This window comes from Cibotium barometz, chromosome 1 (assembly GCF_041138505.1).
Source record: "Cibotium barometz isolate CiBa-2024 chromosome 1, ASM4113850v1, whole genome shotgun sequence".
Classification (NCBI taxonomy): domain Eukaryota; kingdom Viridiplantae; phylum Streptophyta; class Polypodiopsida; order Cyatheales; family Cibotiaceae; genus Cibotium; species Cibotium barometz.
The window spans coordinates 25,618,106-25,633,353 of NC_141046.1; the positions used below are offsets into that span (position 1 = coordinate 25,618,106).

The window sequence follows — 15,248 nt, forward strand, 5'->3', positions numbered from 1 at the left end:
TTAGACTAATAACCCTAAAGCATGGAAGTGACACCATTTAAAAGTTTCTTAATTTAAGATATTAGTATTACTCTAGGTGGCTAACCATAGTGGAAACATTAATGTATTGGAGGTTACAACCAATCCTCCAAGCTTGCACGGATTAGATGAGATAAGAAAAGTCTATCATAAGCTGATATAAGACCTTGTGCTAAGTCTTAAAGAGGGCATATGTCAAAGCATACCTCACCCATCTTCCCCAAATGAGGTGCTTTTCATGTTGCCTTCAAGAACTTGTCCCATTAACGGGCAAGATCGACTGCTTGTTTTAGGATTGCACCTGGCAGTAGTAGGTAGTAGCACCCTCCTTAAAAGAATTCCACGGTTTAATAAAGATTATTTTGGCAAGGTGACTTCAATTGATTGGTAGATTTATAGTGCTAAAGATGGAGCCTACTTATTCTTATTTACCCACTTGTACTAGTCACAATTATTGCTATAAATTTCCCCTCTCAAAAGAAGAGCAAAAAGTTCATCTCAACCAAGTGATACAATTTTTTTCTAATGGTGTTCTTAGGCTATTTACATCGGCACATTGAGAAGAGGCTCCTAGATTCATGCATAGCTGTTGGTTGAAGTTGATGGGCATAGAGTCATTATTACAAATAGTGTTCTTAGGCTATTTACATTGGCACATTGAGAAGAGGCTCCTAGTTCATGCATAGGTGCTGGTTGAAGTTGATGGGCATAGAGTCATTACACATATAACACCACTTCCCATGTCCTATGCCGATGCATGTCCATCTTGCACCACCTTTTGTAGATTGCTACCAAAGGGTGATATTTCGGTCTGTCTTCGTGCTGCTAAGCAGAAGGCCTTTCAAGCTGTGTGTATAGGCCGATGGAGACATTTCCCTTTGTCTTCGTGCTTGGCAGAAGGCCTTTCTTGAATTCTAGTTGTGTGTATAGCGGGTTGAGACATCTTTGCCTAGCTCTCGAAGGAATACTTTCCACTTGCCCATCACTTGGGCTTGTAAAGATGAGCAAGAGGTCTATCTCTAGCTAGCCTTATATTATAGGGGTTTGATTAATCTTGAATTTCGTCTCATTTTGAAAAAGAGAAAAACAAAGCTAGTGATAAATAAATAAGAAAAAGAGAAAAACCGAAAACGAAAAGAGAAGATCGAAGAGCTTTCACTCTCCCCCTCTTTCCTGAGAGAACAGAAGAGGGAGAAGCAGAACACACGCGGGAGCAGCTATGGAAGCTTTGAATACGGGCAGCTCAGCAGCTGCCCTAGCTGCGTCTTCGTCTCTTCAAGCATCCTTATCGACATCGGCTTCATCATCATCGTCGTCGTCGTCGTCGTCGTCGTCTTCTTCTTCTTCGATGGCAGGGGTTTCTTCTGCTTCTGCTGCTGCAGGAGGGCCTCCTCCTCCTCCTCCTCCTCCTTCTTCTGATGGGAGAACCAGGATCATGTCAATCAACGCAGCTCTGGCCCACGATGCCTCGAACCTCTTCCAGTCCAGCCGCTACCATGATTGTCTCGACGTCCTGCATCAGCTTTTCCTCAATGACCATGAAAACCCTAAGGTTATTCTGCCCTCCCCTTCCCCCTCTCTGCATTTTATGCTCTGGGTTTTCTGTCTACCTCCATTTAGGGTTTGTGTGCGTTTGTGCGTGTTCATTTGTGTCAAATTAAACCAACCCATCCTGATGTGGATGTGCTTGGGAGCATGCTTGTGCGTTTTAAATTTCTCTGCTTCCAGCTTGCATTTCATGCCATTACGACATTGACATTCACATGGAAATCATCCTATGATTTTGACTTTTCACTTTAGTCTACCTGTGTCGTTGCAACATTTCATAATGAGGTATACTTGCATAGGAATTTCCCTACAATGTCGACATGAACATGGTTAACTGCTTCACTCTTCTGATGCCATTGCAACATCTGAACGGGAAACATAATGACATGCGATTGAGCACATTCATGACATGTGATGGTTTATGCTTTCTTTGTCACTGCTATTATTTGTTGTCATGATCAAGTGTGCATTGATGAGGTTTTTAAAATACAAACTCTGGTCTCAAAGACTCTAGAGCCCATGATGAGTGCAACAGTCCTGCCCTTGCCCAGAGACACCAATCTTTCTTAATGCCTCTCATGGTGTCTTATGTTTGGGCCAATCAGGATGGGGAACCTATACGTCTTCGGAACATGTTTCCACCACAAATGGCATGTCTATATTAGTCATTGATCATTAAGACAGTAGCCTAACATACTTTAGATACATCGCAAACAGCACTTTGTAATAACCTTGTAGGTTTAGAGCACCAAACTGATGCACACAGAAGCATGTAGACGTCATGTAGTGGACCCCGTGTACATGGTCAGGTGCTTGCAAAGAATCTAAACATTGAACATCCATGCATGATAGAAATGACACCAGGATATTAAGAGATATGGGCAGCAGGGGGAGATCTTGATGCTTGGGGACTTTAATACCATGACATGTACTATGCATGCAGACCTTTTGGACTGCCACGAAGATGCCATCCTGCTCCTACAGGCGATAGAGATAATATGCATGACTCTCAAGGCACATCTGAGGATACACATGAACATGCTACGGCTACAAGGTATGGGCAAGACCTGCTGGATACATGCATGGCTCACGAGTTGATCATATGCAATGGTTTCAGAGGTGGTTTGGATCTAAGCGAAGCGACACACATGCAGGCCTAGCAGAGGTGGTCAAAGTGTCGTGGACTGTCATAAGGTCTCCTGCTTTTACATCATCGATTTCCAGTCTCACAGTTCACACCCACTTATGCCAAGAGCCAATCACTCACATCTTTCCTTCCACCTAGATTTACCGCAGCCTCTTTTACCTTCTCAAACATGCTCTGGATGGTGCATACTCTGCCTGTAACCAGACACCAAAGGCAGAAGGTTTACAGTTGCTTTGTGGACTTCCGCAAGGCATTTTTCTTGGTCCCATGGCCATACCTCATCTCACGACTTCGGGCTTTGGAGATCGCAGATGATGTCATATGGACAGTCATGGCATTGTATGAGTGAGTTTCCTCCATGAGAGCTCTATGAGTGAAAATTGGGTCCAAGGTGGAACAGATCTGTTTGAACTCTACCTGCCCCTCTACACGTTGACCTGCCTGCTCGTCCTGCTCACTATGTGTATCTTAAGTGCTGATCCATACACCTTGGCTACCAGATGGCCTTCTGTGATGGTTGAATAGTTATGAGTGTCCATATGGGACTATCGTGTGGATGGTCCAAGCTGTGGGGAAGCCCATACATACAGCCTCATTAAATAGCTTGGCAAAGATCGGTGCAAGTATCTCTTAGCCACGTGTCCAGTACTTCGCTTGGAGGCCCTTGTGATACTTGGCTTTGCCATTTTGGAGCTTTCTGATCGCTTCTTTCAGCTTCAAAGTGGTGAGGGTGGAGTTGGTAGGGTGGGAAATGTCTGAGATGGTTAACTGGGGTTGGCTAGTGTCAGGTGCATGCCACACTTGGATGCCATGTGGACATGATTCTACATGACAAGTGTAGACCAAAGGTTGGACACCAAACATTTTGTGAGCCTTTGTCCAGGGACGAGTCGGTGGTGTATCGCATAGGGTGGTGTGTTGCGTTGTGTATGTCCCACACCGTCTTGTTGTTTTGGCACCTTTATTGTAACCCATTGGTAGTACCATGCAGAGACCAAGCGTGAACACGTTCACAAGCAAATGGTATGGTGCTAGGGTATAGCTTGTCTTAGGAGCCAATTGTGGAGAGATGGTGTACTCAGAGCTGCCCGTGCCAAAGAGAACAATGAAGTGTTGTCCCTTCACTATGCGATAGGCACGGATCAAGCCTTCTTTTGCCCCGCAACCTCGCCCTCTTGCTTATCATCAAACACCATTGGAGGCACTGGATTGGAAGCGGGCAAAAATTGAATGGCATTAGGGACTGAGGTTGGAGGTGTAGCTTTAGCTTCGGCGGTGGCCACTGTAGAGGATGGCTGCATGGCTTCCTTCTCGGCTTGCTACTTGGTACAAACCTTCTTTCTATGCCCCTCACGATGTGAGAAAAAACAATGGCTCTCTACCTGGTACTGCTTTTGCTCGTTCGATTGAAGATCACCTCCAGTAATGCCCTCCATGGTCATTTTGTGAGGCGTCTTCTTGGGCTTTGTGTCTATCTTTCTGTCCACGTGAGTTCCCTTCCGTTCCTCGGCAAGTTCCCAACGTCTTTGTTGCTCCATTAGGAGAAGAATGGGGTCACCACTTCAACTTTGTGTTTGGCTTCTTTGGCCTTCGGTTCCTCAGCAAGTTCCTAGCATCTTTGTTGCTCCATAGGAGAAGAACGTGCTCAAATTCTGTGGGGCTTTGCTCTTTAGGCTTTTCCGTTTCTTTTGCATATTGAAGTTGTAACTTTAGAAGTGTGTTTTGCTCCATTATCTCTTGAAGGAAATCCTTAGTGCTTTCTGGAAGTGTTTCTTCTTTGGTGTTGCCTTCTTGGACACTTTCTTTTGCGGTTGTATCTTTTTGGACATTCTCTTCCACAGTGGTGTCTTCTTTGAATCTTCTTTCTTCTTCTCTTGACATGGATGGTTGGGTGGTTTTTCCCGACCTGAGTTTTTCGATCCATGGAATGCTCTCACTTTAGGTAAGCAAGCTGGGTGACAACCAAAGATCTAAAACTACCAGTTTGATCGTGCAACTAGCACAACAAGGCGTTCTTTATATAGTTATGTTAGTGAGCATGAAGCAATCCACTTTAATCTTTTAATACAGGAGATAGAGGTGCAGAGAGAATGTGTAGAGTTGACACTAGATTGGGTCGCAACTACCCACTTAAGGGCCACCCCCTCTCCAAAGAGAGTATTTGCTTTATTAATTTGGAGATCTACGTTACAATGATGACTTTGACCTTGATAGAGGGGAATGTTGAGAAAGCCAAACGCAAGGGCAAGATATTCCCCCCCCTCCCCCCCACCACTGGCTAGAAATGCAGTGCAGACCTCTGGACAGTTATGAGCCAACTCTGGGAAGCCAAACGCAAGCTTTGGGATTGTTGAATGTCGGAATGTGTAGCAGAAATGAGACATAAATGTGAGCAAAAAAATGCAAAAGTGGGAGAGGAGAAGTGGTGTGAAACTCTACTATATACATTGAATAACTGGTACAAATAAGTTGGGGGGGGGTAAGTGCCCCTATATATATGGGCAAGGGTTGCTGGTCGGCCTATATGAACAAGGTCTACAGCGCCCTATAGGGCCCCACGATTTAGCAAAGGTTGGTCAGCTGGCCCACGACTATAATAACCTGGTCGGCCAGCATCAAGGTGGGCTCCCCATGGCCAGCCGCCTCCTACAAGTCGGCTAGTCAAAGCCTCAGAACCTCTGCCGTGTGGAGGGTTCAGAAACCGCTAGACCATAGACACAAGCTCCTCCCAAGTAATCGTGTTGAGCCTCCCACTTGTGATCAAAGAACAATAGAAAGCTGAGTACTGAGAGGACAGATGAGACAATAGGGTGATGGCCATGTCCTCTGATGATATCTCCTTCCCAGCCTGAAGATCCTTCTGTTGAAGAGCCTGGAGTTTGTTGATGTGCTTCCGCATCGTCGAAGACTTTGTAGGATTCATCACTTGCATCTGCACTTCCAAGGAAACTCTTTTCATGGGTGATACCTTATTGTACAGAGATGCCAAGTGTTGCCAAATCCCTGGAGCCAGCGTCATGTGTTTGATATGATTGATCACTTGGGGTGTGCAGTTGAGAAATATGAAAGAGCGCACATGGGCATTGACACAATCCCACAACTGTGCGTGGGCCTCCTGCTCTTTGACTGATAGTGAAGAGGCCTCCTTCTCCGGATCTAGCCTTGAAACTCCAACCGTGATGAAGTCAGCCAAATCATAAGATTCCAAAACAGACCCTTCCAAATGCCATAGTTGTTCCTGTCCAACTGTCGGTCCATTGGGAACATCGGGAGGGTGGAGATCTTCACAAGTTTCTTTGCCATCTTCAACAAATCTGCCATCTCGGGGGTTCACATGGTCTTGTGAAGTAAGGGTAGGTGGGAAAAAAAAACTTGAAGAAGAGGCTGCACTTTCTTGCAAGGTGGCTGTCTAGCAATGACGCCCGCTTTCTACCTGCTTCTCCACGTCCCGTATGGCCCAAACACTCTCAATCAGCACCAAGTGTTAGAACTTAGACATCATCTCCTTGTTGCTGGCTTCTTTTTTGGTGTCCTATTTTAGCCTCTAGGGCTGACCATGTTAGCTAGAGGGACTGGTCACCCCTCACTTATTTTACCCATATTTTATCCCCATTATATGGAGTCTTGGTCACTTTTCATCCTAGTCGTGGAGGATTTTTTCCCTAGTCGTGAGCTGGTCGGTTGCCTACTTCATGGCATATATATAGCCGGCATACCCTCACTCCTTTTTCATTGCTTAGCATTGTTTGCTGCAGTCCCTCACATACGAGGTCGTCTCCCCTCTTGCTCGGGACATGTATTCTTGGTTGGTGATATTGAGAGCAGGTCTATACCTTTGTTTCCTCTCCATCTCTCTCTCTCACTCTCTCCTATGTTTCCACTTTCCCTTCTTCCACTGTACATTCTATCATGGTATTAGAGCGCCGGTGAAGAACAGTGTTGGACGCTCCCTCCTCTCCCTCTTGCGTTTTTGTGTTTTAACTTTTCAGCAAGGTGGACAGATCTGTGTTTTTTTTTCTCTCAGGTTGCTGCTGGTCACTTGTCTCTTTCAGGCGCTTCTCCATTGCAGCCCGTGGTCATCCATAGCTGGTTTGACTTCCTGAGACTTCCCCCTCATCTGTTTTCTGCTCTGTTTTCAGGGCTGCAGCACCTAGAGTGCTGCGTTTTTTCTTCAAGTGGTTTTCTACAGCAGATTTGCAGCAGGTTTCAGCATCTACCCCCCTTGTAGTGTGAACCGCCTGTTCTGTGCAGGACAGCAGCAGCATCTTTGCTGCATTTTTTTCTCCTACAAGTTTGCTGTTTCTGTTTGCTGATATGAGGACTTGGTGGTACCATATCTCTTCTGCTTTTCCAGATTCAGCCCTTTCTACTGCCCCAAATACTTTTGCGTTTTCAGATTTGCAGTCATAGTTGCTGCGTTTTTCTGAACAGATCTTGCTGGTGGCTCTACCTTCACTTGGGCTCCTTTCGTTGGACCCAAAGGTACCTTCTCTTTAGCGTTTTTCCTCATATAAGGTGTGGAACCTGGTTGGCCTGAATTTTCAGGTTTGTAGCCTCTGGTGCTGTGTTTTCTTCTCCAGTGGACACAGGTCACTTGCAGAGGGGGTTTTGTTTGGATTGTGGCTTTGGAGGCAGTTTGGTACTTGAGGAGGATACTGAATTTCTGATTTCAGTCTGTTTTACTGATTTTGGAGCATCTATACTTGTGTTTTGTTCCTGGCCCTTTCACAGTTACCCGGTTTCTTCATGTTCCTTGCCTTCTATTGGCGGTGGAGTGCTGTTTTTTGCTGGATAGCAGTGTTTTGGCTGCATTTTGCTTGCCACATGAGTTTTCTACACTTAGGGGGGTCCATCTCCAGCTACTTCACTTGAGGATCAGTGTCGGGAGCTGTTTTTTTAATCTGTGGAGACTTTCTGCTGTGACAGGAGTTTATAGATTTTGGAAGGAGAGTAGTGATCTTTTGAGAGATCCTGAGCAGAGTTTATTTTGTCCGAGCCTTTGTTCTTTGCAGTGTTTGCAGAGATAGGAGGGTGTTTTGCCTTTGAGGTGCGATCCTTTCACATGGATCACTTGTTTGTTGCTGATTCTTGGAATCTGATTCTACTTATGGAACAGTCTTCTGCTCTCAGTGATGCTTTTGAGGACTTTGTTACCACTGCAGTTTATATTCCTGCTTTGCCTTCACAAGTCCCTCTGCATCCTGCCACCAAGTATCTCTCATGACCATACGAGAGAATGCTATAGACTTGGGCTCATCCTTGTCCTCCCATGCTGTCCATTCACGACACACAACAGTGCGTAATAAGCCATGTCGCACTCTCACTAGTCTCTCCACCACAATAAACATATATGCAAACCGAGTTTTGGAGGGCTTTAGAAGCTCAAGATCACTATTGGCCCTGTACATGCTCAAAACCTTTGGCCTCTTTGTGACAAAGTTCACCATGGTAGATGCAGCTGAAAATACATGGCTCACCCAATCAAGCTTTCCCACATCCTCAATCATCAAGTCAAGGCTGTGTGCTGCACAAGGTGTCCACACAATCTTGGGGAACTCCTCCTCTAACATCCTGCCTGTAAACCGGCCTTCAGAAACCAAAGGGCGGTGGAACAAACATTTGCACATAAAACACTTCAACACCATTGAGGACCTAGAAAAGGAAAACAAACAGGGGGAGCTAGAGTGCTCCTGCAAATAGTACACGGACACCGATTGGCCCCAAATCGCAGTGGCGCCCCTTGCGGTATTTCTTTAATTGATTTTAAGAGCTTTGATTACAATATAAGGCTGGTAATTCAGCCGTCCCAATAGAACTCCTGAAGCCTGCAAAGAACCTGCATCTGGCTTCTTGTCCACACGGCATCCACAAACAAGTCCAGCCATTGTTCATATCAAAAGACTCTTCACATTGAGTCTGCATACAGAAGCTTTCTCCCATGATCAAGGCTGCCACAACCATCCATAGCCTCTCACACTATGAACAGCATCACACCCTGACACATCCAGTGCTCCTGCATCACAACACAGACTCCCAAACTCTCTCTCAAAAGAGAACTCGTATCATAGCACAGCATACCATACAATTGACACACCTGTACAAACCCTCTCTACCTTCCAAGGGTACTATCCATCTCTGTCATGGATTCCCTGACCCCTGTCTTGTCAGTAGCAAGGCTGTACCAAACATGTGTCCACTCCTGTACCTTCTGCCTGCATGTGACCTATCTCCTGGAGAAACCCAAACACATGTCTCGTCGAGAAAACCTACGACCTGTTTCCACATGAAACCCTTAGGCCTGTTTCCCTTTGAAACTTCTGTCCTGTTTCCCATACATCTAGTTACCTGTTCCCTCATGAAACATTTGGCAACATAGAGATGCCCATAACTGTAGTTCCCACTGTTCCTTTCTAGCAGGAAGAAAACAATCTGCTCCATGAGCACGCAGCCATGCGAGCTTGCATCACTCCCATGCCAAGAAACATAACCGAATGACCTGTACTTGCAGCCAAAAACCCAAGCACATAGCTGAATTTGCAACCAAACAAAAACAGCCCATAGACTGTCCCAAAACAGTCCTGAATCAAAGCATAGAAAGGCTGAAAGTTCCATCTGATGAACGCCATCGACATGATGTCTATGTTCATGAAAAAACAGCCCTTGTCCACCTTTGTGTCAAGAGAAAACCAACCCTTGTCTACTCTTCAGCAGAGAGAGAGAGAGAGAGAGAGAGAGAGAGAGAGAGAGAGAGGAGGCCTGTGTCTCTGTTCTGAAGCACAGCACAGCAGCCAGCCCTTTAGTCTCCAAAAAGCAAAAGGGGAAGGAGGGATTCAGTAGGCGCCTGGTTCTGTCCTGTCCGTACAGCTGCCACGTGGACTGTACCTGCAGGTGTACCTGACTGCGCCGTCTATACTTGCAGCAGCCTGCCCTGCACCGCCAGTACCTGCACCACCTGAATCTGCACCTGCAGCCTGTCCTGCCACGTGGGCTGTACCTGCAGACAGCAGCCGTACACTACCTGCACAGGCCCATCCATACGTAGCCAGCATGCAGTCCACCTCTCCCCAGAAAAGCACACGCTTCCTCTTCAGATTGATGAGCAGCCCTCCTCAGCGAAAAAGCACAAGCGCCTGCTGTAGGGATGGGCGCCTCTTTTGCCTGCTAGCCCTCCTTTTACCCAAAAAGCACACGTGGCCCCAAATATAGCATAAGGGCCACGTTTCTTTAATAAAGGGCTTAATAAATGATTTTAAAGGTTTTTAAACCTTCAAAGCTAAAATTCCTTTGCCCCCTTTCACACATGGGGTTATCCACACATGGGCTTCCATCTTCACTCCCACCTGATGCCATTTCACACTGTCCACCATGTCCCCGTGCACATCTGCATCTTGTCCAAAGAAAAACACAGGGTCATGACACTGCCCATGGATACACAATTGGACCCATTGTTCGTGATCACCTGCACAATGTTATCAGGCCCAATTTCATTGATTGCCTGGCGCATGTGGGACATAATGAACTCCCCTGTAACCACTATCCTTGGCACCGATGCATCTATGGCACGAATGAACATTGTGCCTTTGCAGGAGGACACAAGAATGTTGTACACATTTCTCTTCCGCGCATCTGTCCATCCATCACAAAGCAAAGTACAACCATACTTTGCCCAAGTGGCCTTGAGAGGCTCCATCTCCATCTCCACAGCCAGTTGCTCCTTGCGAAGCTCAGTAGTGCGCAATGTCTCGTAGGAGGGGCCATCCCACTCACACCCAATGCGGGAGATAGCTCTCATTGCCTTCTTCCATCGAGGAGTCCTGACAATGTGGAAGGATAATCCACATTGAATAAACAACTTCATCAACTCCCTCGTTGCCTCTTTCATGGCAGCCTTTTGCATCCCTGCCTGTACATGTCCTTTCTTGAACACTGGAAGACTAGTTCTTTTGGCTCGAGGTGCCAAGCTAGAACCACCTGCAACACCACGTGCAACCTCACCACTGGTATCTTCCTCTCTGATACTGCGAGTCCTCTTGGAGACACTTTGACATGCTTCAGGCTCTCCCAGATTGGGGATATCCTCAAGGGGGATACCTAGCTGCATGGCCTTCCAAGCCTTGAGGCTATCATAGATTTCTTGTGGCACATGCTTACATGGCCCAATGCTGAAACCCTTTGTTTGTGAGAAATGTGCCTTCAACCTGGTGACACTGCCATGGTGCTTATCAGCACAAAAGTTGCATTTCCACTTTCCGGAGCCTGAGCCACCATATCTAGACTCGAAGGTGACATTGTTCCAAAGAGAATCACCTGTTCGAGGCATCCTACAAGACGAGGATAAATGCAGATTGTTGGCCCTACAAGTGCGACACATAACATAAACTAATCTCAATAGAGCAAGGGTGGACCGTGGAAGATATGCCATAAATATTGATAGAAGAGAAAAAAGTGTGCTGTTTTGTGAGTTGTGCAGAGAAAACCAACTTAAAGCAAAACAGGACATTACCCCTTTGGAAGACCTCCACAAGGCCCAAGGACACCAAGGAGCAGGAGGTCGACAGAAGCGATGGAAGGACAAGAAGGATGGCACGCAAATCGGCAAACTCACATGCGGCGGCCACTGGGAAGCGTGATAATATGCGCCGTACGAATCCAGGAAAGAAAACGTTTTTTAAGGTTTTTAAAAACTGCATGATGTATGAAACGCGTTTCATATTGTACGAAACGTTTCGAAACGTTTCGTACGTTTCAAAAGTGTATGAAACGCGTTTCTATGCAACACTGCGCCTCACTTATTTTACCCATATTTTATCCCCATTATATGGAGTCTTGGGCACTTTTTATCCTAGTCGTGGAGGATTTTTTCCCTAGTCATGAGCTGGTCGGTTGCCTATTTCATGGCATATATATAGTCGGCATACCCTCACCTTTTTCATTGCTTAGCATTGTTTGCTATAGTCCCTCACATACGAGGTCTTCTCCCCTCTTGCTCGGGACATGTATTCTTTGTTGGTGATATTGAGAGCAGGTCTATACCTGTGTTTCCTCTCTCTCTCTCTCTCTCTCTCTCTCTCTCAATACTTTTTCATTTTGTTGGGATGACAGAGGATACTCCATACAGGTACTCCGATTTGTCTCATAGGCCGAGTTCGGTCTTTTGGAAGACGTTAATAAAATCTCTCTCTCTCTCTCTCTCTCTCGTTTCCACTTTCCCTCCTGTTGTACATTCTATCACCAAGTATAGCAGCCCCGCAAGCTCTCATTGTCTCCAAAGCTTCAAGCCACCTTGGGCTCTGATACCATGTCGGAATGTGCTGTGGAAATGAGACATAAATTTGAGAGCAAAAAAATGCAAAAGTGCAAGAGAGGAGAAGTGGTGTGATTCGTGAAACTCTGCTATTTACACTGAATAGCTGGTACAAATAAGTTTTTTTTTTTTTGGGGGTGGTGCAAATGCCCCTATATATATGGGCAAGGGCTGTTGGTCGGCTTGTATGAACAGGTCCGACAGCCCCTATAGGGCCCCACAACCAAGCAAAGGTTGGTCAGTTGGCCCATGACCAAAATAACCTGGTTGGCCAGCATCAAGGTGGGCCCCCGATGGCCAGCTGCCTCCTACAGGTCGGCCAGGGAAAAAAACTGCCCCCACGACACGCCTACAAACTGGGAAAGAAAGGAAAAAATGAACATGATCAGGGAGTCCTCCCATGGGCGGGCACACCCGGTCCTCACTTAGTATGGTACAAACAGGAGATGAATGCTAACATTGAAAGCATGTGGGAATGCAAGCTATTGAAGAGGTGACTTGGGCCACTGCCAAAGGCTGTAGCACAAATGCTGAAGGTGTATGCACAGCCCTAGAGGTCAAGCACACATGGTAACTACTTTGTTGCTCCTTTGAATTATGAGAGAACGAGATGATTTATTCAAGGGATTGAAGTTATATATGAGCACTCGGTTTTCAGATCATGTTACTAGCCTATTTCACAATGCTCATGACTTGCTGAAATTGGGGGGTCATCTCCATTGTTCGGGGTGCTTCTTTGTTGTTTCTGCACCTCTGAGCTTGGAAAATTTTCCCATATTTTTTTTGGGGAGAAATTTTCCACATTTTTGGTACCTTTTTTTGGCATGTTTCATTTTATGCTCCACTCGGCCTGCCTTATGTTGGCCGACTGGACTCTCTAGGTGCTATATAAGCTTTGGCTTTGCCTCCAGTGGTATTATCTCATTTTCCGCATATTTTGGGATCTTGGCTTCACCACGGTGTGCCTCGTGCTGCCTACTCCAGCTTTGTAACCACCTTTTGGTGTATATGATCTTTCTTCAGTTCCTGTGCATCCTGTATTCATGAACTTCAGTTCCTTTCATCGTTGGGCACTTTGTCATGGTATCAGAGCGGGTTTAGGACTAAGTATTTGCTGGACAGCACCTATATCTGTTTCTTCCTAGCGGAGGTGGGCTGCATTTTTTTTTTGAGAGTTGTCTCACTACGCCGGACTAACTAGAACGTCAGGTTCTAGTTGCCACTCCCACCCAACCTTCATCGCGTATCGGGAGGGACTCCCATCTTCACCCCTCTACTTTTACCTGTCACATGCACTCTGCACTCAGTGCATGGTGACAAGATGGCTCATCATCAGAAGTGCAACAATTGTAAAGTTTTAGAACCCAATAGGATGATATTTGTCGTACGCCGTGACCCAATTGTACATCCTCAGTCTAGGATAAGTCAGGCATGAGCTACGTAGGTCATTCCTCAGCCTTAGTGGGTCAGTCCGTCAGTCAAGTCCCTTAACCCACTTGGAGAGAATCATTCATGCAAGTAGAGTCAGTAGAAGCCTTAGGGTTTGCATCAGAAAGCACTCTGCATCTTGCATAATATGCATACATATGCCTGTGCATCCTTTAGAACATCCCCGAAGCCTTAGGGAATTTACTAGGATTTATCTGGTATTTTTCCATATTTAATAGTATTTATTTAGCATTATTTGCATTATTGGGCATTTATAAATATTAACTTTATTAAATGACCAACCTCCAGTTAGTATAAATAGGCTTGCCTAGAGCCTCTTTTCCTCATTCAGTCTTCATTGTGCTAAGAGCTCTCCTCACCCTTGCTTTCAGCCCAAGACTAATCCAGCCCTAGAGCCCATAAGCTTTCTTCTCCAGCCCCTTGAGAACCATAGCTTCATCCAGCCCTAGGCGCCTGCCTTCAGCATCATTCAGCCCTGAATTCAGCACTCAGTTCAGGCCCAGAATCAGTCCACAGTTCAGCTCAGTTTAACGCCAGATTCAGCCTGCATATACTTGCGTTTTTGCACAGCCGTACAGCAGCAGTCTGCGTTTCTGTTCCAGCCGTACAGCAGCAGCCCAGCAGCCCTGTTTCTCATGCGTTTCAGTCCACAGCATCCTCTACACTTCAGCGTTTCTGTCCACAGCAGTTTCCAGCCCTGAAGGTTCAGTCTACAGCAGTTTCCAGCCCTGAATCTGTTGTTTGCATCGGTGTCCAGCCTTCTGTGCATCATCCACACATTCAGCAGTCATCTGGTGAAGGTAACACAGCATTCATATGTGTTTTCAGCATTCTAACAGTGTGTAGAATAGTCCACCTTCTTCTTCTCTCAACCTCAGGTGTGCAGCCCTTCCTCATGCCCTTGGGAAGAGTGCATAGGCTCGAGATCAAGTCATTGAGGTGTTTCTACAGCAGTGTACAGATCAGCCACTCTCCGATCCTCCGAGATCTTGCGTTTGGCTTATCTACAGTCCACAGTCTTTCTCTCTAAAGAAATAAAGCAAATACTATCTCGTTATCGGGATAGGGGGCCCTTCAGTGGGTAATTCGGGACCCAATCTGGTGTACAGTTCTCATCTCTCTCTCTCTCATCTCTTTAAAGTTTGAAGTATTGAAATGGATTGCTAAACTCACGAAACTCAGGATACAGAAGACGGTGTGAGCATTTGTGTGACAGGATCTTCCAATACAAAGACTTCCGTTGCATATCACATTGGTATCAGATTCAGATAGTCCACACACACCGTATCCTAGCGTGGGGGCATCCTTGGATGGTTAGATTGCGTTCCGGCACGACCACCGACTTCAGCATCATGTCTACAGGAGAGAGTACTCATTAGCCGGAAGACGTCTCCCCCGAAGGAGACCTTGTTCTTCCGCCTACAGCAGACACCATAGCTCTTCTTAGAGCTCAGAACCAGCTACTCATGGAGCGTCTCCAACTCTTGGAGGCAGCAGCAGCACGTCCTTCTACACCTCCAGCAGCACTCGACTACATCTCCCTCTTCTTTCAGATGGAACAACAAAGGTGAGAGGACGAGGCCCGAAGGAGAAGAGAAAAAGAAGAAAGACGGGACTATGACGAAGCCCAACGCAAGATCGACGAAGACCGGTGTCAGGCTGAACTCGTCGCTCGGGAACACCAACGTGAGCTTGATCGAGAACGTATGTTACTCGAACACCAATAGGAAAAGGAGGCCATACACTTGAGGTATCAGCAGCTCTCCTCAGTCTCCCCAGTCA

General features: G+C 46.3%; 1 protein-coding gene across 1 annotated transcript in view; it reads left to right on the forward strand.

The window, feature by feature from the left end:
- The first annotated feature begins 1,148 nt into the window (after positions 1-1,148).
- LOC147641787 (uncharacterized) overlaps positions 1,149-15,248 on the forward strand; it is a 53,174-nt gene continuing 39,074 nt past the window's right edge. The window contains exon 1 of the mRNA XM_086799722.1: positions 1,149-1,570. Within this exon, the coding sequence (XP_086655848.1) occupies positions 1,238-1,570 (333 nt within the window). The 5' untranslated portion in view covers positions 1,149-1,237. The remainder of the gene's footprint in view (positions 1,571-15,248) is intronic.